This window comes from Furipterus horrens, unplaced genomic scaffold (assembly GCF_987537825.1).
Source record: "Furipterus horrens unplaced genomic scaffold, mFurHor1.1.pri manual_scaffold_6, whole genome shotgun sequence".
Classification (NCBI taxonomy): domain Eukaryota; kingdom Metazoa; phylum Chordata; class Mammalia; order Chiroptera; family Furipteridae; genus Furipterus; species Furipterus horrens.
The window spans coordinates 50,131,127-50,157,284 of NW_028327176.1; the positions used below are offsets into that span (position 1 = coordinate 50,131,127).

General features: G+C 40.3%; 1 protein-coding gene across 1 annotated transcript in view; it reads left to right on the top strand.

Moving 5' to 3' along the window:
* The window catches only part of ANTXR1 (ANTXR cell adhesion molecule 1), a 255,517-nt gene that overhangs the window by 21,394 nt on the left and 207,965 nt on the right, over positions 1-26,158 (top strand). Inside the window, exons 2-3 of the mRNA XM_090281456.1 lie at positions 13,995-14,066; positions 21,265-21,336. Of these exons, the coding sequence (XP_090137582.1) occupies positions 13,995-14,066; positions 21,265-21,336 (144 nt within the window). The remainder of the gene's footprint in view (positions 1-13,994; positions 14,067-21,264; positions 21,337-26,158) is intronic.

Here is a 26,158-nt window from a genome sequence, read left to right on the forward strand (position 1 = left end):
AATGGCTACTTTTGTGCTACAGAAGCAGAGTTGAGTAGTTGCCACAGCAATCATATAGCCATCAGAGCCTAAACTAGTTGCTGTCTGGCCCTCTACAGAAAAAGTTTGCTGACTCCTAGACTAAGAAAACATTCGCACCCCATAGAAAATCGGCGAAGAATATTGACACCAAGGTCAGCAGTTGCCCAGGGCCCTGCACTTAGTTTAATGCTCTGCTTGCTAATAATTTGTGTAAAAGTGGCCCCACGTTTTCATTTTGCATGGTGTTCTAGCAATCATGTAGCTGGTCCTAATTGATACTCAATGTTTTTAAAATGAAGAATATCAAATGAATAATAAATATGAAAAAGAATATAGACATAATAAAAATGCTTCCACATAAATACTATAATGAAAACTCATATTTATTTATAAAATATACAGCTATTTCAAAAGAAGCTAATTCTGAGTGTGAGGGAAGGGTGTGGAGTGAGTTACAGGGGCTACCATGTGCTGCATTGAGGTCATTGTGACCCAAGCAGGGTGCTTGGCACCCTACAAACGTTAGATTTAATCCTCAAAGCAACCTTTAGGAGATGGATACTATTCTCTCTATTTTATAAAGGAGGAAGCTGAAGTTGAAAAAAGTGAAACATCTGTTCAAATGTCACACAAGTAGTGGAAGAAAAGGAATTTGAACTCATATCGGGCAGCACATCAGTTTTTATAACTGCTGGTCTGAACAGCCTCAAGAGTCTATCTACTCTTAGGAAATTTTTAAAAATCAAGTATGAAGAAATACAGTAGTCACAAATATATGTGTCTCGGGGTAGAAAAAACTTATTCTCACTGTACTCAGGCATATAGAAGATAATTTAAAACTGCTTTGCTTATCATCAAAGACCCTCCTGCTGGGTGCAAGTGTGGTAAGGAGGAGAGGCAACCTTCTTCCAAACTGGAAACCTTAGCCCATTGCAAGAATTTAAACACTCAGTAAATTTGTTTCTTTAAGTTTTGCCCCCCCATCCCTCTCTCTCACTTTTATGGCTGTGTGTTTGAGGGAGTCTTATTGTGTCCTTGTGGCATGCATGTGAAGGGGGTCTCTGACTTCCCTTATCTGGTCTTGGTCACCTGGTGGTCATCCACAGATCACACTGGTGGCTTTGGCTGGTGGCCCCTGAGCCTTATTTATCACATCTTGATGTGCAACACAATTATGGGAAATACATTTGGGCAGCTAACCAATTTTCTGTCTTCTTAACAACAACAATAGCAATTTTGTGTTGAATGTGCACTGGAGTACTAATAGTTGATATCAGAAAATACTTTTAGACTTTCCTAGTATGTGTATAAGGGTGTGTGTATGTGTGTGTGTGTGTGTGTGTGTGTGTGTGTGTGTTAGGCAAGGGGAATTAGTGGAGGTGAAAGGAGAACATATTTTGCTATAATATTCTTTTGATATTGATCCACAAGAAAAAATCCAGTATCTTGACACAGTATATATACATTACCTATACATAATTGGCCAGAAGTTTCACATAGCATTACTTTCTGTATGCAATATATCCTGATATTTCTATTCTATTCTATTTTTTGCAAAATATTGGCAACATTCCACCAAACTGATTTCCCAGGTCACTGATAGATAGTGTTCTATAGGTTAAAAGGCATTGTTTTCATAGCCATCTGTTGGATTGACTAAAAGAGAAATTCCTCACAAGTCAGTAGGGTGGGCCTGGGCATCCTGGGCTGGGGTCTCCATGACCTAAACAGGAGCAGGGTGAGTAGCCTCAAACTCAAAGTACAGTGCTTAGTTACTTGGTTTGGGTCTGGACTGGTATTTGAAGAAGTTGGAGAGGGAGCAAGAGTTGAGGTCAAGCTTTTTGAGCAGCAGGGAGGCTTGGCCATGACCCCAGTCAGTAATAGGAGGGTAGGGGCTGAAAGCCTGGGCTGGGTTTAGGGCTCCAGCCAGTGAGGGTGCAGTGTGAGGCCAAGAAAGAAGCTGGGGAGTGGAGGGAGGGACAAATAAACTTGGGGCCTTTGATGGCAGAACTAATTGCTGGTCCTCTTTAGTGGTGCCTGAGGCTGCCATACCCTTCAGGATTAGCTAGGGCCTGGGTGGGTCAATGAGGACATCAGTGACTTCAGCTGGGTGGAGCTAAGGGAAATCAGGAACTGACAATTTTATAACTTCCATCTTAGAACAGCCCTGTTCTTCCAGATTAAAAGACTCCTGGTTGATGGTTCCAACTATGAACTTTCTTTTTTTCCTTTCATTTTATTCTTACCCATGTACAAAAGAAGGGGAAACCATTTAAACTTAATTTGGCCCACTTAATTCTGGTTTTGTGTGTGTGGCTGATGGAAAGAGCCTGTGTTTCTAAGGAGCTTAACCACAGGGAGGTCTGGAAACTCACATAAACACAAAAGAATGTATTTCAGAAAATAAATCAGAATGAGACTCAAACTTTTTATTTTTCTCCTACTCTTTACATATTAGACCCTTGGAAATAATTGAATGGTAATCTGAAGGCAATGCAAAATCCCTTGCTGGGAACACACAGTGAATGCAATGCACAAAAATTTGTTGACTTCTTACCATGTTCCAAACACTGGAGAGGGCATAGAAAAACAAAAAGGAGTGAGAAATACTGGAGCTTCCCCTAGCAATGACCTTCCTGTGGGACTGGTGGCTTTGGCTCCCTATGGATTGGGGAGCCCTTCTCAAAGCCAAGTCAGAAGGTGGTGTGGGAAGGTGTTGACTCTGATTTTGAGGGGGCCCAGGTACACTGAATGGATCTTCTAGCACAGAACTCTGTACACTCTGTTCAAGCAGAATTCCTGGAAGGCTACTTGAAATCCAAATTTTCTTGAGATTTATATTTGTGGAATATAAATGCCAAAAGGGACCTGAATCCTCCACACTATCCTGATACCCAGCTGGTCCATGGATGTCTTCAGAGGACAGACTTGCATTTGAGTTAGGATTTAATTGAGTCAAATATCAGGGACCTTTCACATCCACTGATTTCTAAAACATGGGCACTTCAACTCTCTGTGACTATCGTTTGCCCAGAAACTGTGTGTTAAAAGCAATTCTAAAAACACAATCCACAGCAGAGTCCAATGGAGCATTTCCCAATACTACTTATATTTGGGCTATGAAGCAGTTTTTTATTTTTACCTTGGAGCTCTGGTCACAGAGGCTGCCTGCCTGAAGAGAACATCGGCATTCCGCAGCTGGCATTTTAAGATCATTAACTCTTAAACTAGCTGGCATGATAGATGAGATATTTTACACATTATAGGGTAGAGAGATGCTGGAATTGGATCCCCCAACCAGCACCCTTCTTCTGGCTGTGATCAGGAGTCCACTTAGGGCCCCAGAGGTGAGAGGAAGCCAAGAGTCCGAACATGTACACCCCTCCCTGGGTGGATGACTCTGGGAGTAGCTACTAGGGCAGATGTCAAACCAGAAAATCAGCTTACAAGGCAAAGTGTAGGTGAAGCATGCGTATTTTCACAGGAAGTCAAAGTGGGTCAAAGGCCCAGCATATCTATCCCTGTGGGAGAAGGGGCAGAGTCTGACTGCAGTGCCAGTGGGTAGGTGCCAGAGGCCTCGTGGAGTAACTATTTAGATATTTAGAGTTCAGGATTAGAAAGTCCAATTCCGGCCATTGGATGGTGGTGAAGCAGTGGAGAAGACTGTGGCACCAGGCAGGCAAGTCTCTTGCTCCTGGAAATTTGAGTTAAAGAGCTATAAGATGCACACCAATGAGGGCTCTTTCCTTTTCTGTGGGGTGATTTGATCTTGGGGTAGGACAGAGCATGCATGTGTGGGTTAAGAGGGCTCAGTAATAATGACTAGAAGAATTCCAAAGTGCAGATAACCCTATATTCTGCCCCTTTTGTAGCTGAGGCCCCTTGGGATGTCATGGTAACCCACAGAAGACAAAGCCAGTTTGCTTCCCAGGATATTAGGAGATTATATTTACCCTCGATGCTTGAGGGAACAGGCTATGTACATCTCAAGTGTGTCCCAAAGGGGGTATATTTTGGTTGAGGCTTACATAATTGTGTGAAGAGTGGTCATGTGTAAATATGAAACAACAAACCTCAACAGTAACAGGGCAATTAGTATCAGAGTTAGCATGGGAGAAACAAGCCAGTCAACACTTCCTCTTCTGAGTTTTATCTTAGAGGCCTCATTTTATTTTCTTCTTCAGAAACTACAGTACCTGTCCGTTAACAAGAAAGTTTTCCAGATCTAAACTTTTCTCAACTCCCCAGGATATTTCTTGAATCTTTCCATATATCTAGCATTAACAAATCAGATGAATACCAAATAGTATACATTTTACATGTTAATCAACAGAATAGTGAAAGTGAAACGTTTTAAGACAAACGGAAGAGAATTGTCAGTAAATAAAGGAATGCAAATTGATTTGTGGCTGTGAAACAGAGCCAATCCTTGAGAACAAAGTAGTAAACCAAAGATTTACTCCAAAGCCTTGCTCCCTAAGCAGAGAGCCAAGAAGAATTCCTCAATTCTAATTCAAGTCCCTATTTCACAAACACGTTGCCTCACCTCCCAGTATAATTCCCTCACTGCACAACTTCTCTGCTGATGAAGAAGTTGAACTCAGGATGGTGGGGTATGGATTTTTCTAAAACCACTAGGGATCTTACAGTACCTCTCAGTAACAAAACTTTTGGATAGTACTTGTCCTGGTCATATGGACCAAAGCACAACATTGCATTTCAGAAGTGGGCACAGATGACCAGTGTCCAGCGAACACTCTTGATTCCAGTGGAAAGGAGTCATAGAATTCTGGACTGGACCATGATTTATAGTCAGTCAGTCATGTGGTGCCTCTTCTGAGGCACTAAAACAGCATTTGGGTTATCATCGCCAGACCCCAGGACCCCCAGGATACCCCATTGCTGAAGGAGAGCAACCAGGACCAGTCTCTGAGATTTAAAGTATACAACTAAATCCTGTCCAGGATGATGGCTAGGATTCTAATGAATGAGGGTTTCCAAAGAATTAAAAACTGAGGGGTAGGATATGCAGTTTGGTATGCTCTTGGGAGTCTTCCAGCTGCCATTAAGCTCAGAGACCTATCATTGATGACATGTAGATATATTCACCAAGGAACTGTGCTCTAGAATCATTGATTGAGCTGGGAAGGCTTTTCAGGTTCACATAGGGTCACAGGAATTGACTGGAGCCATCTGAGCCCAAACCCAGAGTATTTAACCAAATGAGGGAGGAAGAGGTGATGTCCAGCTGGCAAAAGATCAGGAACTTCCATGAGTAATAGAGGCTTCTCTCCATGCTCTTCCTAAAAAAAAGGAAAAAAAATTTGATTATGCTGTTACAGTTGTCCCAATAGTTCCCCCTTTACTCCCTCCATCCAGCACCCCCCACACCCTCAGACAATCCCAACACCATTGTTCATTCCCATGATCATGCACATAAAATCTTGGCAATGCTATTTCTTATACAGTACTTCGCATTTCCGTGGCTATTCTGCAACTACCACTTTGTACTTCCTAATTCCCTTATCTCTTCACCCATTCCCCAACATCTCCTTCCCATCTGGCAACCTTTTTTTAAAATAAGTCCTTTTAACATTTCATATAATAATGGTTTGGTGATGATGAAGTCCTTTAGTTTTTTTTTTAATCTGGGAAGCTCTTTATCTCCCCTTCGATTCTAAATGATAGCTTTTCTGGGTAGAGCAATCTTGCCTGTAAGTCCCTGTTTTTCATGACTTTGAATACTTCTTGCCAATCCTTTCTAGCTTGCTAAGTTTCTTTTGAGAAATCAGCTGACAGTCTTATGAGAACACCCCTGGAAGTAACTAACTTCCTTTCTCTTGTTGCTTTTAAGATTCTTTTTATCTTTAACCTGTGGCATTTTAATTATGACGTGCCTCAGAGTGGGCTTCTTTGCATTTATCTTGTTTGGGACTCTGTGCTTCCTGGACTTGTATGTCTATTACCTTCACCAAATTAGGGAAGTTTTCTTTCACTATTCTTTCAAATAAGTTTTCAATTTCTTGCTCTTTCTTTTCTCCTCCTGGCACCCCTATTACATGAATGTTGGAAAGCTTGAGTTGTCCCAGAGGCTTCTTACACTCTCCTCACTTTCTTTTAGTCTTTTTTCTTCTTGTTCTTCCAGTCGGTTGTTTCTTGCTTCCTTATGTCCAAATTGTTGATTTGATTTTGGCTTCATCCACTCTACTGTTGTTTCCCTGTAAATTGTTCTTTATTTCAATTAGTGTATCCCTCATTTCTGTCCAGGTCTTTTTTATGCTGTTGAGGTCCTCACTAAGTTCCTTGAGCATCCTTATAACCAGTGTTTTGAACTCTGCATCTGATAGATTGCTTATCTTCATTTTGTTTAGCTCTTTTTCCAGAGTTTTGATCTGTTATTTCATTTGGGCCATGTTTCTTTGTCTCCTCATTTTGGCAGCCTATGCATTAGGTAGAGCTGCTATGACTCCCTGTCATGGTAGCATGGTCTAATGTAGTAGGTGTCCTGTAGGGTCCACTGGCACAGTCTCTGGGTACTTAAGGTGTGCCCTTTGTGTGGGCTGAGTACACCCTCCTTTTGTAGTTGAGCCTTGATTGCTGATGGCAGGTCAATGGGAGGGATTTACCCAGGCCAGTCAGCTTCAAGGATTGGCTGAGACTACTGACCACTAACCTGCCCCCTCTATGGAGGATCAACAGTGCAGGGGCAGAGTGGTGGTTCTCCAACATGGTCTGTAGCTGTCCACTGGGTGCACAGGCTCTGGGGTTTCCCCAGTGGTACAAGCCAAGGTCAGCTCCCCCACCTGTATTATGCCCAGGGCCACCCTACATGAGCTATAAAGCAATCTGCAGATGGCTGCTACTTGTGCTGAGTTTAGAGATTCCCAGGTAAAGCCAAGCTATGAACCTTGGCTGGCTTATGCTAGTGCTGAACCTGGGGCCACTTAGCAAGAAGTATGGGAGCTGGCAGCTCACTGAGGCCAGCTATTGTTTGTTTGACAGGATTTGGGAAGTTTGAAGCCTGAGCCAAGACCAGCCATTCATATGGAAAAGCCACTGTTAACAGCTTGGGTGGGCCTTTAAGTTGGGTGGGATGGAGTCTCTCGGGATCTCCAAGGCCAGACACTTCTGGTTCTCCCTATAAACCATTGGTGCCTTTCAAGTTGCTACTCTGGTGTTGGAGCTCAGAGGGATTGAGTCTGAGTAAGTCCATGTGTAGGGTCTTTAAGAGCAACTGCTTTGGACTCCAGTCATTTCTTCCATCTACTCAATCCCTGCTGGTTTTTGCAGCCAAACATTATGGGGACTTCCTGGCACTGGAACCCTGGACTGTGTGGTGTGGTGTGGGCCTGGGACTCCTCGCTCCTAAGATATCCCTCCTGAATTTTTATCCACCACACATGGACGTGGGACCAGACCATTCTGTATCTCCACGCCTCCTACCAATCTGGATTGATGTAGTTTCTTTAATTCTGTAGTTGTCAGGCTTCTGTTCAACTCAATTTCTGATGGTTCTGAGTGAAGGTTGTTCTATAGTTCAGTTGTAATTTTGATGTGATTGTGTGAGGAGGCGAGCCATGTTTACCTATGCCACCATCATGACTGGAAGTCTCTCCATGCTCTTCTTTCTTCCACTGAACAAACAGGTAGATGCTGGAGAGGAAAATATCTTTAAGATCCTCATAAGGGGACCTTGACACAAAAGTGATTGCAACCTAATATCAGAGGATGATGACTGAGAGACGTACATGTACCCCAAGAGTATGGGGCAGGGACAATAAGCCTCATCTTTGTTGTCAAAGGCAACAGGCAGACATTGAGTTGCATTTTGAAGAATGAGTAGGAATTTGCCAGTGTGGACACTGAGTGTCTCAGGCAGATGGAATGTGTATAAAATCTGAGAGTCTGGAATGGAAAAGGTTTATTGGACAGGTTTATTTTTGACAGGAGGGGTTCCTGTCATTCTCCTCACCCTAATCCCTTTCCCCATCTCTCAACTTTTCACCCCCTACTCTGTAGGCTCTATGCTATTCCAGCATGAAATTGCTTGCTCTTTCCCAAACAAGTGTTTAAATACAGGGGTGGGCAAAAGTAGGTTTATAATTGTAATGCAAATGAGTAAGAGTAATTAATAAGTAAAAAAAATACAAGCATAAACTCTGTGTTTTGTGTACTCACAACGTAAACCACTTTTGCCCACCCCATATGCATTTCTATATTTACTAGGAGGGTTGAATAATATTTCATCTACTGTTTTACCATCCTTCAGGGGATTGCCTGATCTGATCCTTTGTCTATTTTTCTGTTGTTTACCTTTTTAATATTTACTTGTACAAATTATTTCTATATCCTGGACACTAATCTTTTGCCTTATATATTTTTTGCAGACAAATATTCTCTCACTCTTCTTGTCTTTGAACTTGTTTATAGTGTATTTTGTAATTCAGAATTTTAGATACTTCAGGAAGTCAGTTATCCTTTTATTAAAAACAATGACTCCTATTTTCTGTATGTGGTTGAAGAAACCCTTCACTAACCTGATGACATAAATATCTTCTATAATTTATCCAATGGATTTAAGTTTTTCATTCCCATCAGCCTTTTATAACCTAGAGTTATTTTTGGTATGAGACTGTGATCAAATTAGTCTTTTCCAATTAGAAATCCATTGTCACAGCATCGTTTATTGGAGGATTTATTCTTCATCCTCAATTTGAAGCACCTCTTTCACTATACAGCAAGATCTCATGTAGATTGGGGTCTAGGTTCTCTATTCTAATCCATTGGTTCTACTGTTATGTCACGTATCATACATATGGGATTATTGCGTCAGCTAGGGCTAGCTTTCCAACTTTGCCCTTTCATAATTTCCCTGATGACTTTTAGACCTTTAATCTTCATTTTATTTTTAAGTCAATTTTTGAGTTTTGTAAAACATCCTATCAGAATTTTTCTAGAATTGAAGTTATAGATTGAGTAGCATGAGATCTCCTTATGATATGAAGTCTTTCACTGTAATATCATAACATACTGTATCATTTGTGTTCAAATCAGACAGACATATCTGTCTGGGTATGGGACAGAGAAAGAGATTCTTCTCATAAAGCTAGGATACACTCAATGAGAATTTTTATGGATGTTGTGCCATGAAAAAGAAGGCATAAAATTTCTTAAAATAGTCTGAAACAAAGAAAACTAGCCATAAATAACTCTAGAAGTTAAAATTAAGGTAAATGAGTGTATAAAAAAATAAAAGCAATCTGAAACCAGTGGAAAGTGTTTGAATGACATTAGAATGACAGGCAGAAATGCAAAGCTCAGCTGAAACAGATCCTTAAGGGAAATGAAAGAGACATCATAGCTACAGAAAAGACTGGATTAGAATAGAAAAACCTACTATAAAGTCACTGCAACAGACTGAGTATGAGCACTATGGAAATATTTACAAGCTAAATTAAATCTGTAATAAATAATACCAGTAAAACAGAAGTCAACTTTGGGAAATATAGAAACCCCTTCCAAATCTAAAATTCTGTAATTCCATGTGTCCTAGAGAATATTTCCCTTTTTTTCCAGTAACGGGCTTCCTTTTTAATAAATAAAGGATTTTGTAGTTTTTCTTCTCTTATTTATTAGAATGACTAGTTACATTAGATTTTCTTACATGTCGAACTATCAATACATTCCTGAGATAAATTTTTCCAATTAACTTATTTTTTTTATTCTTATTGGATTCATTTTGCTAATGTTTTCTTTAGAGATTTTACCTCTATTTACAAATGAAATTGAACTGTTTTTTGAGGAAAAATATTTGTTTATCTGTGTCTGTTTGGGCATCTAGTTAGTGCTCATTTAATTAATTAATTTTTAAAGTATATTTTATTGATTATGCTTTTACAGTTGTCCCAGTTTTTTCCCCATTGCCCTCTTCCACCAGGTACCCCATTCCCTCCAGCTATCCTCCCCCCTTAGTTCATGTCTGTGGGTTGTGCATATAAGTTCTTTGGGTTCTCCATTCCCTATACTGTTCTTAACATCCCCTTGTCTATTTTGTACCTTTCCACTATGCTTCTTCGTCCCTGCACTATTTCTCCATTTCTCCCCCTTCCCCCTCCCAGCTGATAACCCTGCAAAAGATCCCCATACCTATGATTCTGTTCCTGTTCTGGTTTGCTTAGTTGGATTTGTTTTTGTTATTTAGGTTCAGTTGTTGATAGTCGTTAGTTTATTGTCATTTTAATGTTTATATTTTGATCTTCTTTTTCTTAAATGAGTCGCTTTAACATTTCATGTAATAATGGATTGGTGATGATGAATTTCTTTAGCTTTACCTTGTCTGGAAAGCACTTCCATTCTAAGTGATAGCTTTGCTGGATAGAGTAATCTAGGTTGGAGGTCCTTGCTTTCCATCACTTTGAATACTTCTTACCAGCCCCTTCTTGCCTGCAAAGTTTCTTTTGAGAAATCAGCTGATAGACTTATGGGAACTCCTTTGTAGGTAACTCTTCTTTTCTCTTGCTGCTTTTAAGATTCTCTCTTCATCTTTAACCTTTGGCATTTTAATTATGATATGTCTTGGTGTGGTCCTCCTTGGATCTAGCTTGTTTGGGACTCTGTACTTCCTGAACTTGTTTGTCTGTTTCCTTCACAGATCAGGGAAGTTTTCTTCCATTATTTTTTCAAATAAATTTTCAATTTCTTGCTTTTCTTCGCCTCCTTATGACATTCCTATGATTCTTTTTTTTTTCTTTTCAGATTTAATGTGTTTTATTGATTAAAATATTACATTTGTGCCAATTTCCCTTCCCTCCACCCGGTGGCCCCCCTCCCTCCAGTTGTCCCCCCCTTTTAGATTATGTCCATTAGTTGTGCATACAATTCCTCCCAACCTCTCTCCGTCTATTCCATTCCCTCCTACCATGATCCCCAATTCCTATATCATCTCCCTCCCTCTCCCCACTCCCCTCCCTGTTGACCTCCCCCCAATATGCTTCCCGTACCCACAGTTCCTTTTCCACTCTCGTTGCCTGTTTAGTTTGCCTTTGTTTCATCGCCCTAGCTTCTGTTTTTTAAACCAGTCCCTTTAACATCTCATATAACAGTGGTTTGGATCTAATGAACTCTTTCAGTTTTATTTTGTCCTGGAAACACTTTCTCTGTCCTTCTATTCTGAATGACAATTTCGCTGGATAGAGTATTCGTGGTTGTAGGTTTTGGATTTTCATTACTTCGAATATTTCTTGCCAGTCCCTTCTTGCCTGTAGGGTCTCCCTTGAGAAGTCAACTGATAGCCTAATTGGGACCCCTTTGTACATAATTCTTTTCTTCTCTCTTGCTGCTTTTAAGATTCTCTCTTTATCTTTAATTTTTGACATTTTGATTATAATGTGTCTTGGAGTGGTTCTCCCTGGGTCCAGTCTCTTGGGAACTCTCCTTGCTTCCTGGACCTGCAAGTCTATTCCCTTCCCCAAGTCTGGGAAGTTCTCCTTTATTATATTTTCACTCAATTTTTCAAGTTCTAGTTCATCTTCCTCACTCTCTGGCAAACCAATGATTCTTATGTTGGGCCTTTTATAGCTGTCCCAGAGGTTTCTGATCCTCTCATTGTTGCTTCCCATTTCCTCTCTCTGCATTGGTTGACTGCTTGTTCCTTCTCCATATTCCAGTTTGTTGAAATGAACTCTGGATTTTTTTCCCTCACCATCTGTCTCGTATGTGGTTTTGTTCCTTTCGTTATGAATGTTTTTCGCTTCTTTCTTATCTTTTTCCTGCTCTTTTGTGAATTCTGTAAGCCATCTGATAACAATGGCCCAGAACTGAGCCTCTGACAGGTTTCTTATCTGTTCATCTGTCAGGTTCTCTATCTGTTGCCTGGTGAGCTGTGCCACCGGGATTTCTATAGTTGTCTGCCTCATTTTGACAGATGCGTTTTGTTTTCTTGGGCCGGCTGTAGAGGGCAGTGCCTGTGTACGCGTCACAATTCAGCGACCGGCGACCGGCGCCTGTCCGCGACCTATTTCGCAGCCCTGTGGTGCTTTCTTTGGGGGCGGGGGTCCAAGATGGATTCACACAGTTATTCAGCTAGGAGACCGGGATCCGTCCTCCCGCCCCCCTGGGCCTCACTGTTCAAGGCGATGCGGTGGCTGCTTTCCCCAGCGCTGGGGTCGCGCACCGCCAGGGACCTGACTGCAGCCGGGATTTTTCGCCGCCCCGCCATTGTCCCAGGTGCGACCGCAAACAGCGCTGCCCTCTTTAACTCTTACCTGCCCAAATGGCACCGCTGGTTTATAACTTCATATGTTGGGCTTCCGTGTAGTTTTATTTTCTGGAATTTCTAGTTATCCTTTGTTTTGAAGTAGTTGTATTCCTCTCTAGTTGTAGAGGGAGACCTAGCGTGTCCGTCTAAGCCTCCATCTTGGCCGGAAGTCTCCTATGATTCTGATGTTGGCACTTTTGGAGATGCCCCAGTGTCTTCTTATACTATCCTTGTTTTTTTGAATTCTTGTGTCTTTCCTTTTCTTGTTGAATGTTTATATCTTTTTTTATGTTTTAAATCATTGATTTGAACCCCGGATCCCTTCCCTTCACTGTTAGTTCCCTGTGGATTTTTCTTTATTTCACTTAGTATGGCTCTCATTTCTTCCCTTATGTTTTTGCCATACTCAATGAGTTCTCTGAGTACCCTGATTACCAGTGTTTTGAACTCTTCAACTGATAGGTTGTCTATCTTTGTTTCATTTATTACTTTTTCTGGGGTTTTGTTCTGTTCTTTCATTTGGGCCATATTGCATTGTCTCTTCAATTTGGCAGCCTCCCTATGTTTGTTTCTGTGTATTAAGTAGGTCTGTTTTTACTCCCTCTCTCAGGACATCTGGTAAGTGGTATGGGGCGGAGCCTTAGGTATTTGCAAGGGTGGGGCAACCTATTTCACTGCTTTGTGGCTTTGTGTGTGGGGAGGGATCAGAAAGGGTGCAGTGCTACTGCCTGGCTTTTGAAGGTTTGCCTGGCACTTGCTCAGTTTTCAATCACTTCACTCACTTCTCTTATGTGACTGACTCTCTCTGGCTGTTGCCCTGGTGGTGATTCCTAGAGTCGGGGGTTTGCGTACATTCTAAGCTCGTGCTGTCCCTTTAAATGGACTCTCCTGAAGAACCAGCAGTTTCTTATACCACCCCAACCCCCACTGGCTTTTACAGCTAGAAGTTGTGAGGCTTTATCTTGCTGGTGCTAGGACCCTGAGTTTCATGGTCTGGCCTGAGGCTGTGATCGCTCGCTCCCAAGGTATCCCTCCCAATTTTTATCTACCACACATGAATGTTGGAATGACTATTCTGCCGCCATTACTGCATCGCACCATGTCCTCTCTGCCCCAACTCCCTATTTCTGCTCCTACCCATCTGAATGAATTTGGCTTCTTTAAATCCTTGGTTGTTGGACTTCCATACAGTTTGACTTTCTGGGAGTTCTGGGTGTTTTGTATTTTGAGGTTAGTTGTGATTCTTCTTGTGGTCGCCTGAGGAGGCAAAGTGCGTTTTCCTATGCCTCCATCTTAACTAGAAGTCTGTGCTCACATCATTTAAATGAATTGGAATTATTTTTCTTCCTTTAAATAATTTAAATAGCACACACACACAAAAATAACAGTTTCTTAAAGATTTGAAACTAACCTGTGAGTCTGGTTGAGCCCAGGGTTTTTCTTTGGTTTGTTTGTTTTTTAGTGTATGATTGTGTGGTATGGGAGTGGGAATGATGGGAAGTGGAGTAAAGAGAGTTCTTTAACAAAAATTTTAAGAACTTTAACATTAACTCTAAACAACATTTCAAATAATTTCCAAATTTAATGAAGTTTTAGGTAATGAATGAGCCTGGTTAATGATTAGCTCAAATGTCAACTAATGGGATATGAAGAGAAATGATAAAAGGTAAAAACAAATGAACACCTGATTAAGAGATGTCTGCTTTTGTTTTCCTAGATCAGGAAGTGTGCTGCACCACTGGAATGAGATCTATTACTTTGTGGAACAGTTGGCTCATAAATTCATCAGGTGAGAAATACATGCATAGTTTTCTGCCATGAGCAAAACCAGACTATATTTGCTATTTTACACATTACTAACTACTTTGGGGGTGCTTTTATGATAAAAGTAGATGCTCAGATGTCAGACAAGATTTTGTTTTAATCTTTGCCACTTATTAGAATGACTATTGGCTTTGTGTTTTCAAAAGGACCCCAGTTTGGTTTAAGACCAAAATTTTAACTTTGTCCTCTTTTTCAATAATATATTCTTCTAGAAAAATAATTAACATTTTCTTTCACATTGTATCAAGCAGGAGCAATTGGCTCATCCTAGGGGTACTCCTGTGTAGAGGGTGTAGGGGTTATGTAAACTGACCAGTTCATCCCAGTTTGCCCAGAATTTTTCCACTTTTAGAACCAAAAGTCTCATATCCGGGCAACTCCCCTCAGTTCTGGGCAAACAAGCTGTGTGCCCTATCAGGTAAAATTCTCTGGGCATTCTCAGCACCACTTTCCAAAAGAGGACAACAAAGTTCTGAACATTGTCTTTATAATCATTGCAGGGACGTTGGAGGTCCTAATTTCCAGTCGGTGTAGACACCCACTAATAAAGGAAAGGAGGTTATTTCACCATCCTTGTGTGTAGCATCCGAGGAGTAAACAACTGTGATAGTGTGAGAAATGCTCACAATAAAAACTGGGACACAGGACTTGAGCAGCAAAGCGAGGCGTTTATTGATGAGTCTGCAGAGTCGGGCGCACCCTCAGCCAGGAGAATGTGCGTGCCAAGTGGAGGAAGAAAACTGGTTTTATAGTAATGTGATTAGCTCCCCCACCCCTCTCCATCTCCCCCATTTCTCCATTACTGGTTACTCAGAGTTACAATCTAACTGGATTATCTAAATGCCCCTATTGTGATTTGTAAATATGCTAATGCTGTCAACTCCCTTCTCAGAGATCCTCTAATTTACATTTGCCCTTAAGACCCTTTAATTACATTTGCCCTTTGTTACTAATGGCTTTCTACTGGTTTGGGAGTCACTATGTCCTTGTTTCTTACAATAGCTCTCATGGAGGTGCTTGAAGCCAGCTATCAAGGTCTTTGGGAAAATTGTTTCAAATTGTAAATTCTAAAGCAGCTGCTATCTTGCTGATGGCCTCTGTTGAAGCTTTTTAGCCAATATGAGTAACCATATACTTTTATGAATAAAGTTCTTTGTCTCAGAAGACAGGTTCTCCTCTGAGACCAGGGTAATGACAAATGAGTTCCCTCCAAATTCACTGATCCCAACACATACCTGCCTGTCTAACTGGGGAGGTGTCCTCTCTGATATCAAAAACTGGAAGATGTAGCAAGAAGCATCTAAACCCAGATGAATGAGAAAAACAAATGTCAAGAGGAGAAAGGGGAGTGGGAGGAATATAGAGAAAAAGGGAAGAAGCAGATACATGGGCGGTATTAAAAACAAAATATTCAGGGGAATCATAGGAGCTTAGAATTGAAAGGAAAAACCTATCAACCTATCTATCTGAGGAGGCATTCACTTTTAACTTGAATAGCTTTGGTGAGAAACTGTTGCCTTTTGAGGCAAATAGTCCAACAGTTAGACAATTTAGTTTCCAGGGAAGTCTTGTTATCATTGAGCCAAAATATTCTTTCCTGCACTTTTATCCATTGGTACTTTGGAGTGTTATAAAACAAATCTGCCTTCAGGCACTTGACAGTATCTGCTATGTCTCTGTTCTTTTAGCCTTCTGTTCCCCCTGAAGCAGAGGAGTCTCCTGGGAAAAGCTTTGAAGTTAGGCAGGTGTGGATTTGAATCTAAGCTCCATTGTGCAACCATAGTAATTAACTTACCTTGGCTGAACCCTAGTTTGCATGTAAAAATTATGAGAGAAACCATGTGCAAACAAACTAGCCCAGCACCTGATTTAGAGTAGGCACTCAACACGTCTCTTCCAGTTCCTTCAGCAGCTCCAAACACATCAATATCTTAGAATCAAAGGTTAGAAGTAGGTGTTTGAGGACCTATGAGACCACTTAATCCACCTCTTGTTTTATAGATAAAGAAACTGAGGACCGGCATAGTTAACATGGCTTAACCCAGACCATGAGGCACTTTTCTTTCATTATATTCTTTGGTCATCCTTGGCTATGGATCCCCTCAGAGTGTGGCACCAAGACATGACAGTCATGCAGACTCCAAGAGGGAGGGACTGTCTTTTAAGGACAATTGCTGCCAAGTGCCTATAACAGTGCCTGACACATAGTACAGGATCAGTCAATAATTTAGAATAAGTGAATTTTTTTTTTAAAGAATGAATAGTTTTTACTTATTCATTGTAATAAATAGTCTAGGCAGCTGATACTATAGAGATAAGTTTATTCAATAGTAATGACTGTTATCAGTGCAGATATATTATTTCTAATTTCAATGGGATTCTTGAAATTTCAAGTCCTATTATTTGTCTTTATTCTGACGCCCTCCCATTTTCCTGATAGTCTAATTCTTCACCATTTTCTTTAAACCTCCAAACTGCACCTCACACCCATCACTCTCAGCAAGGAACCTTACCTCCTCTTTCACCAAGAACCTAGAGAATAGCAGATAAGTGATTATCTCCAGTTCTAATCCTACTTTTAGAGGATGCATGTCTCTGAGATTCAAGTATCCTCCCTGTTTTAGGCCAGTCCCTGCATTTCAGTCCATTTTATCCCATTGTTTCCAATCTTCTCCAAGTCTTCACTTCTTTCTTGAATTTTCTCTACCTTTCTTCTGGCTCCATTTCCACTGCTGATAGACATAAACTAATCTGCCCCTTGTCTGAAAAAGAGAAACACAAATTTCTATATCATGTGTTCCTGTAGATGCTAACCTTTTTCTTTACTGGCTCTTTCTTCCTTCCTTTCTTTCTTTCTTTCTTTCTTTCTTTCTTTCTTTCTTTCTATATTTCTTCCTTCTTTCCTTCCTTCCTTCCTTCCTTCCTTCCTTCCTTCCTTCCTTCCTTTCTTTCTATCTTTCTTCCTTTCTTTCTTTCTTTGCTATTTATTTATTTTTAAGTATATTTTATTGATTATGCTATTAGTTGTCCCAATTCTTCCCCCTTTGCCCCCCTCAACCTGGTATGCCCCCTTCTGTCCAGTAATCCCCCCCTTAGTTCATGTCCATGGTTCATGCATTTAAGTTCTTTGGGCTCTCCATTTCCTGTATTCTTAACATCCTCTTGTTTATTTTGTACCCACCAATTATGCTTCTTAACCCCTGTACCTTTTCCCCCATTCTTCCCTCTCCCCCTCCAAATGATCTCCATACCTATGGTTCTGTTCCTGTTCTGGTTGTTTGCTTAGTTTGTTTGTTTGTTTTTTAGATTCAGTATTGGTAGTTGTGAGATTGTTGCCATTTTAATGTCCATAGTTTTGATCTTCTTCTTTTACTTAAGTAAGTCCCTTTAACATTTCGTATAATAATGGCTTGGTGATAATTAATTCCTTTAGCTTTACCTTGTCTGGGAAGCACTTTTTCTGCCCTTTCATTCTAAATGATAGCTTTGCTGGATAGAGTAATCTAGGTTGTAGGTCCTTGCATTTTATCACTTTGAATACTTCTTTCCAGTCCTTTCTTGCCTGCAAAGTTTCTTTTGAGAAATCAGCTGGTAGTCTTATGGGAACTCCTTTGTGGGTAACTCTCAGCTTTTCTCTTGCTGCTTTTAAGATTCTCTCTTTCTCTTTAACCTTTGGCATTTTAATTATGATATGTCTTGGTGTGGTCCTCTTTGGGTCCAGCTTGTTTGGGTCTCTGTGCTTCCTGAACATGTATGTCTATTTCCTTCATCAAATTAGGGAACTTTCCTTTCATTATGTTTTGAATTTCTTGCTCTTTCTCTTCTCTTTCTGGCATCTCTATGACTTGAATGTTAGCACTTTTGGAGATGGCCCAGAGTCTTCTTATACTATCCTCAATTTTTTGAATTCTTGTTGTTGTTTTTTTTCTGTTCGAGTTGAATGTTTATCTCTTCCTTATGTTCCAAATCATTGATTTGAACCGTGGCTTCCTTCTCTTCATTGTTGATTCCCTGTGGATTTTTCTTTATTTCACTTAGTGTAACCTTCATTTCTTCCTTTATGCTTTTGCTGTACTCAAAGAGTTCTCTGAGCATCCTGATTACCAATGTTTTAAACTCTTCAACTGAAAGGTCGGCTATCTCTATTTTGTTTATTTCTTTGTCTGGGGTTTTGTTCTGTTCTTTCATTTGTGCCATATTTCTTTGTCTCCTCAATTTGGCAGCCTCCCTGTGTTTGTTTGTGTGTATTAGGTAGAGCTGTCTTAGCACACTTGTTAAATTGTATGGGGCGGAGCCTTAGGTATTCTTCAGAGTGGGGAAAACTGCTTCATGCTTTATAGCTCTGTTTGGGGGTAGGGTCAGAGAGGAGTCAGTGCCGCTGCCTGGCTTCTGGAGGTTTGCCCAGCACTCGCCCTGTTTCCAGTCACTTCAACTAGTTCCCATCTGTGACTGGCTTCCTTCCAGCTGTTGCTCTGGTAGTGAATTCCAGAGTAGTTGGGTTTGTGTACATTATAAGCCTGTGCTGGCCCTTTAAACAGACTCTCCTGAGAAACCGGCAGTTTCTTCTGTCATCCCAACCCCCACTGGTTTTTACAGCTAGAAGTCATGGGGCTTTATCTTTCTGGTGCTGGAACCCACAGCTGTGCAGTTTGGCCTTGGGCTGGGATCACTCACTCCCAAGGTATCCTTCCTGATTTTTATCCACCACACATGAATGCAGGACTGCCCATTCTGCCACAGCCTCTCTGCACCACACCATGTCTCCTCGCCCCTCCACCCCAACTCTGCATCTCTGCCCTTCCTACCTGGCTGGATGAATGTGGCTTCTTTAAATCTTGGTTTTTAGACTTCCATACAGTTCAATATTCTAGCAGTTCTAGGTGTTTGTTTTGAGGTTAGTTATAATTCTTCTTGTGTTTGCGAAGCGTGTCTACCTATGCCTCCATTAATTGAATATCCTTAAAGACTTGCTGTCCCTATATCCTTCTTATTCATCCCTTAACCCACTGCCATCTTGCTGTTATCCTCACCCTCCACCTGCTTTCTCTCACTCAAGTCACTAAGTAATGTCCTAGAGAACAAAGTCAATAGGTGCCTTGCAGTGCTTCTTCTGCTATACACAGGAGCTTCATTTGACCAGATTTATGTGTCCTTGAAATTGTCTCTTCCTCTGGCTTTTGGTTCTCCTTTCATCTCACTAACCAGAGTCAGGCCTTTAAATGCTGATGTTGGTTTTAAATTTGGCTAACATCCCTTCTTGCTGCTGATATGTTCTTTGAACAGTTTTACTCACAACTCCTAAATTATGTATCTAGCCCAGACTCGTATACCTCTGCCTCTTGGAGACCTACATTTCCCACATTTAAAGTGTGTGCTTTCTTTTATTATTATTATTTTTAGAGAGAGGGAAGGAAGGGAGAAAAAGAGGGAGAAAAACAGTGATTACATGTATGGACTGGGGACCAAACCACAACCTAAGCATGGGCCCTGACTGGGAATTGAACCAGGAACCTTTCACTTTGCAGGACAATGCCCAACCAACTGAGCAACACTGGCCAGGGCTAAAATGTATTCTATAGAGCTGAACTCTTATCAAGGGGAGGCAGTATACTATGATGGTTAAGAGCCCAAGCTGTAGTATCTGAATGTTTGATTTAAGCCCCAGATCTGCCAATCTCCCACTGTGTGACGTTTATTTTTCAGGATCTCAATTTTCATTTTTGGAAAATAAGAATAGTAATAGTACTGATCTCATAAAATTGTTCTAATTTTAATGAGATGATTCAGGCAAATTACTTACAATAGTCCCTGGCACATAGTAAGCACTTGATAAGTGTAGCCATAATTAATATGACTTATTATTGTAATTTAAGACATGGTGACCTGCTGGGCCAGTAGTGGTGAGGTAATAATCGGCAGCGTGGTCTCATGTACAGAGAACTAAAGTCTGTTCCAAGAAATCAATATTGAGTGCACCAGGTATTGCTTGGGCTCTTACCAAGCATTAAATACCATTGCTATAGGTTTCCAAAGATATTTCAAACATACAAGTATGGTGATACATGTAGATTTTATCCTAGAAGCAGTAGGAGCCATTAAAGGTTTTATTGGAAATGATTGACAAGATCTGATTTTGATTTTAGGAAAATAATTCTAAAAGCAGTGAAACAAGGAATGATAATAGGCAAGGTCAGCCCTAGGCAATAATTGATCAGATAATTGAGGGCAAGTTCCTAAGCTAAGTAATGGAAAAAAGGGACAGGTTTGAGAAATGTTTAGGATGTGGGAACTCTAAGAGTTAGGGCCAGACCAGGTTTGGGAAGTTACTTCATTGTGAAGAAATAGGTTAGTGTTATGGTGGATGAACCAGCTGTCCACCCAGATAGAGGCCCACAGGATGGCATTCCATTGGTGAGTCAACAGCAGTCTTGCAGTTCATCCTGCGACAGAGAGGCATGTTTGGTTTTTAGCTGAGAGTTGTTCTGACTCCTAGAGCATGGATTTTACATTGACAAAGCTCCTAAGAACTGACATATAAAAACCATGTCAATATATTCATTAATAATGAAAAGTATAACTACCAAATGGAATAGATACTCTATTATAGCTTATCAGCATATTCTCTTCATAGGCTAACCTCTTTGGGAAGCCAAGTAAAAAATTAAAAGCTGATGGTGATCTTACTTTCAGAGCAAAAGGAGTTCATATATGATCTTAATGGCTGATGGGAACAAGCTACAACAGCCTGAGATACTCTCTACCTTACAGGGTATACCAGATGACTGTAGAGACACTATCAAATTTTGTCTCTCAGGATCCCCTTTTCATAGATACCATGCAGACCTCTCCTCTTCTAGGGACACACTTCTCCAGACAGAGCACAGGCAGTGATGAATTTTAGCTTTCTTCCTTATAATTGCACTCATTGAGTGGTGGTATCAAATCAGAAGCAGCCTCCAGATGACACAGGACTTCTTTTGGTCCATATCTTCAAGATTGCTGCTGGCCAAATACTTGCAACACCAACTAGGGAAGCCTCTTGGGTTGTAGTTCCTCAATTTTGGCAGCCATGATGTAAAGGGAAGGGCAGGGAGGAAGCCTGGAAGAGAAGGACATTCCACAGTCTTTCGGTCTGCCCTAATAGAATTTCTTTTCCTTTCTAGTCCACAGCTAAGAATGTCCTTTATTGTCTTTTCTACTCGAGGAACAACCTTAATGAAGCTAACAGAAGACAGGTAAGGATGCTCCCTGTCCCTGTCATAAAAATGCCCATCTTTTTTTGAGTAGTTCTCATATTTGTGTCTTACTGCCAACCTTGACCTGTCAGTCATTTTAATCTAATAGTTCCCTGTTTTCACTTAAGCCTCTAACGTTGCACATTGACCCATCTGCTAGTTTACTCTGCAATGATTTTGATAGAATTTTCTGGTGTTGTTGAAATTATATAAATGACTAAATCACATTAATGTAAATCTTACATTTGATTGGTGACTCACTCTGCTAACTTGGAGCAAAATGTTAGCAAACCAAATTCTTGGGGGACTATATTTTCTTTTATTTAAATTAGATTTAATTTGTGGGTTAAAGTTTCAGACATATAATAAGCACACTGTGAGAGAAGTAAGAACTTGAAATATTATCATACATAATTACTAAGCAGGGAATAGAAAGGGAGGGTTTATGATATCACAAAATAAAAGGAAATTTGAATCAGGTGTGGAACAATGTTGTTGACATAAAAGGATTAGTTAAACCTAGCTTAACAAAAATATAATTTTGGGTTTTACCACCTGCAAAGAAAAAGTAGCAATAACCGAGATATTGTCATTTATTCATAGTTAGTGTGGTATATGGGGAGAGTGGAGATGACAGTTTTGAGTTAAGAACCCTTTGTCTACCTTTTAAAAAGTGATATGGTCCCCATGAGAGAAGCACCATGGGGGACACGTGTGGGACTTACGTATGGACATGTTGGTAAAAGAAAAGAAGGCAGGTAAGTCTAGGGAGGGCAGGAAGACTTTATTCTATAACATTCTTCTTCTAAAACTGAAATGGGACTAACAAAATGGAGTAAGGTGTTCTGGATTTTGCACCAACACAGCAAATCAGAGCTAGTCCCCATTTTTCTCCATGTCTTTGTTTCCCATCTGCAACAAAAAGAATAATCCGTATCATCTAGATGTTTTCAAACCCTGTTTCTCTTTAGCAGTATCTGCAATGCCATTTGAGATGCACAGAAATCCACTTTAAAACCAGGAGTTTCTTATTCCTTATTAACTGAAGGAGAAACTGAGGCTGTATCATGTTCCTACGGGTGCCAAGCAGAACCCACACGAGATGTAGGCCCTACATTTTCCGACTCTTATTTTCTGCCTTATGTTAATAAACAGAATCATAAAGACCAAGAAACCTGTGTCACCTTTTAAAAAAAAATATTGGCTAAGTAGCTTAAGAAGCTCTGAGAAAATGTCTCTAGTCTGTGGGCTGTATTCAAGACTCCTAATCTTTGTCAGACTTTGAATGATGGCATCCTGTATTCAGAGATGTCTTTCATTCAAAGAAAACTTCACTCCCCCCGTTCTTCACATTTTCCTACAACTCAAGGCTGCTTTATGATGTCTCCACTCACTCCATGCCTTAGAGTTTGGCCAAGAGACCAAGTTCACACATCACATCCCTTGTGGATATTCTGTGTGTTACTGTTCACAGCCTCTGGGAAGTTAAGGAGGGCAGAGTGAGGGTCACAGATGTGTAAACACTAATAAACCACCTAAGTTTTCAGACCCATTTGTGTTATGCTAGTTCAAATTACAAATCTGAATCCTACATTCAATCTAATTTTTTGTGCCTTAATTTCACTACTCCTAGTTCCTGTGCCAAGAAGACAGAGGTCATAATCTCCTGTTCGCTGGAAGCAGCATTTCATATTTAAGGGCTGATAATACAGCAAACGACAGCAAGAAATGCTTCCTAAATATTCTAAGGGTTTCCCATGGCAACTACTTGGCCTAACCTATGGGTCAGCTAGCAAAGCATGGCATCGTTTACCAACACATCCCCAACATCATCAGCCTGTGTGGAAATGTGGGCAAGCCATCTCTCCCTAAAATACTTTCTCATGAAATTGGCTAAAAAAATGAGGCTTTCAGAACTTTCAGATTGGTGCTGTTTCTGAAATATATGAGTTTCAGTGTTTTGGTTAGTCACAGAAATTTGTATACTTTTCTCTATATCTCATTTGATCAACACAGTATTCCTATATGACAGTAAAAGATGCATTATTATATGTAATAATTGAGGAAACATGCAGAGTTTTAAAAACTTGTTTAAGAACATGACATGACTTAGCAAAGACTCATTTCAACAGGAAAATAAGATTTGGGGTCGTCGTCGGCAGCCGTCCGTCTCGAGAGACGATGGTGTAGCTTCTTAAGAGTCTATCTGCACCGCCGAGAATGGCTGTGCAGTCCAACTCGGGAGTGACACGGTATCTGTCTCCTCCCGTGTTGAATCAACATCTTGCGATGACGCTGGAGTGTCCTCTCCAGTGGAGCTGAAGCTACAGAGCCTGGGCAGGGTGATATGGAGGGTCTGCTGTTGCCCATGCAGCAGATCCCCCCTCTCTTCGCAGCTGAAGGATCCAAGGGAAAGACGGAGTCAATACAGCTTGGCTTCAGGTGCGCCGCAGGAGTTGCCGGTGTTGACTACAATGTCAAACCGCCTTAGGGACTCCGGCTCTGGATTTTCTGTCGGGGTTTACTCCCTTAGCCTTTCCCCTGAAGAGGTATGCCGCAAGGCAGCGGAGGTTTTTTGGAGTCAGAGTTTTCCTTCTCTGATGTGCCCTGACTGGAAGATCGAACCAGCGACATTTAGCTCGCAGGCCGACGCTCAATCCACTGAGCCAAACCAGCCAGGGGGTAAGATTTGGGGTAAATCAAAGGAAATAACATCAAAGGCATATTTGCATCCAATTCTTGGGATCAAATCACATAGGGAAAACCATGGGAAGGTTGAAGAAATAGAATGTACTATAGATATGATGTGTCAAAGTATAAATTTACTATTAGAATCATAACTATCATTTGTATATTTTATATGCTAAGCATTTTATGTATTATTTTTTACCTATTCCTGTATAACCATTTTTACTTCAATTTCTAATGCGGTCTCTGTGGTCATTTGATTCATTGTTTTATATGTAATATGCTATCTTTCACTAACTGCTTTCAAGATTTATTTTTACCTTTAATTCTCAGCAGTCTGATTATGATGTATCTGGGTATGGTTTTCTTTGGTTTTGCTGAGCTTCTTGAATCTGTAAATTTATGTCTTTCACCAAATTTGGGGAATTTGTGAGCATATTTTTTCTGCACTGGACATTTTCTCCTCTCCTTCTGGGACTCTAATGATATTATTCCACTTGTCCTTGTTCAGTTCTTCTGCAATCTTTCTTCTTTCCGTTCTCCATTTCTATTGTTCTATCTTCATGTTTACTGACTCTCTCCTCTGCAATCTCCATCCTACCACTGAACTCATGCATTTAATTTTTATACTGCAGATACTGTGCTTTTCAGTTCTAAAATGTGTATTTGGTTTTGTTTAAATTTTTTATTTCTCTGCTGAGAACTTTTATCTTTCTATTTCAAGTGTGTTTATATTTACCTCATGCGACATAGTTACTATAACTGCTTAGGTTGTAACTTTGTTAATTTTAGCAGATCAGGATTTCCATCTTAATTGTCTTCTCTCTTAAGAATTGGTCACATATTTTAGGTGTTTGTATTTTGAGTAATTTTAGGTTATAGCCTTGAATTTTGTAGTATTATGTTGTTTAGACTCTGAGTCATATTCAAATCCTCTGGAGAAGGTTGATTTTTTTTCTTTGTTTGCTTTAGTAAGGCATTATTTTGGCTAGGTTCAGACCACAGCTCTATCACTTCTTCTGTGGGTGGTGGGTTGTTTTGTTTGTTTCATCTTCAAAGGTTTGTAAACTACATTGGGACGGTCCTTCACATGTGCAGCTCAGAAATGAACCTAGGACTTATACAGCTTCATACACAGAATTAAAGGGATCCCCTTCTCCAGCTGTCTCCTCTCCAGGACTCCATAACACCATCCTACCCACTGAGGCCCCTCTTTCCAAGTCCTCTCGCCAGAGAAATGGGGTTTCTCCTGGAGTTTTGGCATCACATTGTTGCATGCAGTTCTCTACTAAGGCCACTCTTGGGAAAAAGCCAGGAGGAATATAAAAGAAATAAAAATGGAGATTCCTTCCATCTGAGCCATGGGGTTCCCTTTCATCAGAAGCCAGAAATATAGGGGCATTCTGAGCTTTTCAGGTAACATCCCACGTGACTGCCATGTACTGAGACCCACACTCCAGTTAAAGACATGAGAGAAAAGAGGAAAACAAATTTGGAATTTATCTTTGTGAGGGTTGTTTCTCCAGCTTTTAACTGTCTTCCTCAATCCACTTGCTTTGTTTACTTTTCAGAGTCCTCATGTGTTTGCTTTTTTATTTCGTCCAGAGTTTCGTTATAATCAGCTGGAGAGATAGCCAGTGGCAGGTTTACTCCATTTTACCTGGAGTTACCTTAATTTTACAGGTAATGACACTGAGAGTTAGAGAAGTTAGATAACTTGCTATGGTCAAATAATAAAAATGGCAGAACTAGTATTCTGATTCTGGATTCTGGATTTGGTCCAACTCATGTGCTTTGCATTACATCATATTGTTCTTCCAAGATTTCTTAGCTTCATCAGTTTGCAAAGCAACTGACAAATTGTAATAAATTTCTTAGGTTTTTTTAACTAGCATAATAAAAGATATAATGTTAATTTAAGTACTATTAGAATTAATTTTTTTAGTGTTAATTACTGCATATAATTCCCTAAAAAGTCCCTGGATGTCTTTTCCTGATCTTAATTGAAGTACTTTTAAATGTATCATCATTGGAAGTGAGATCATGTCAAGGAAGTCCAACTCTTACTTTAAAATAAAGCAGGGATAGATATTAAATTTAATCAAATGCATTTTTGGCATCTTATTGAGATGAT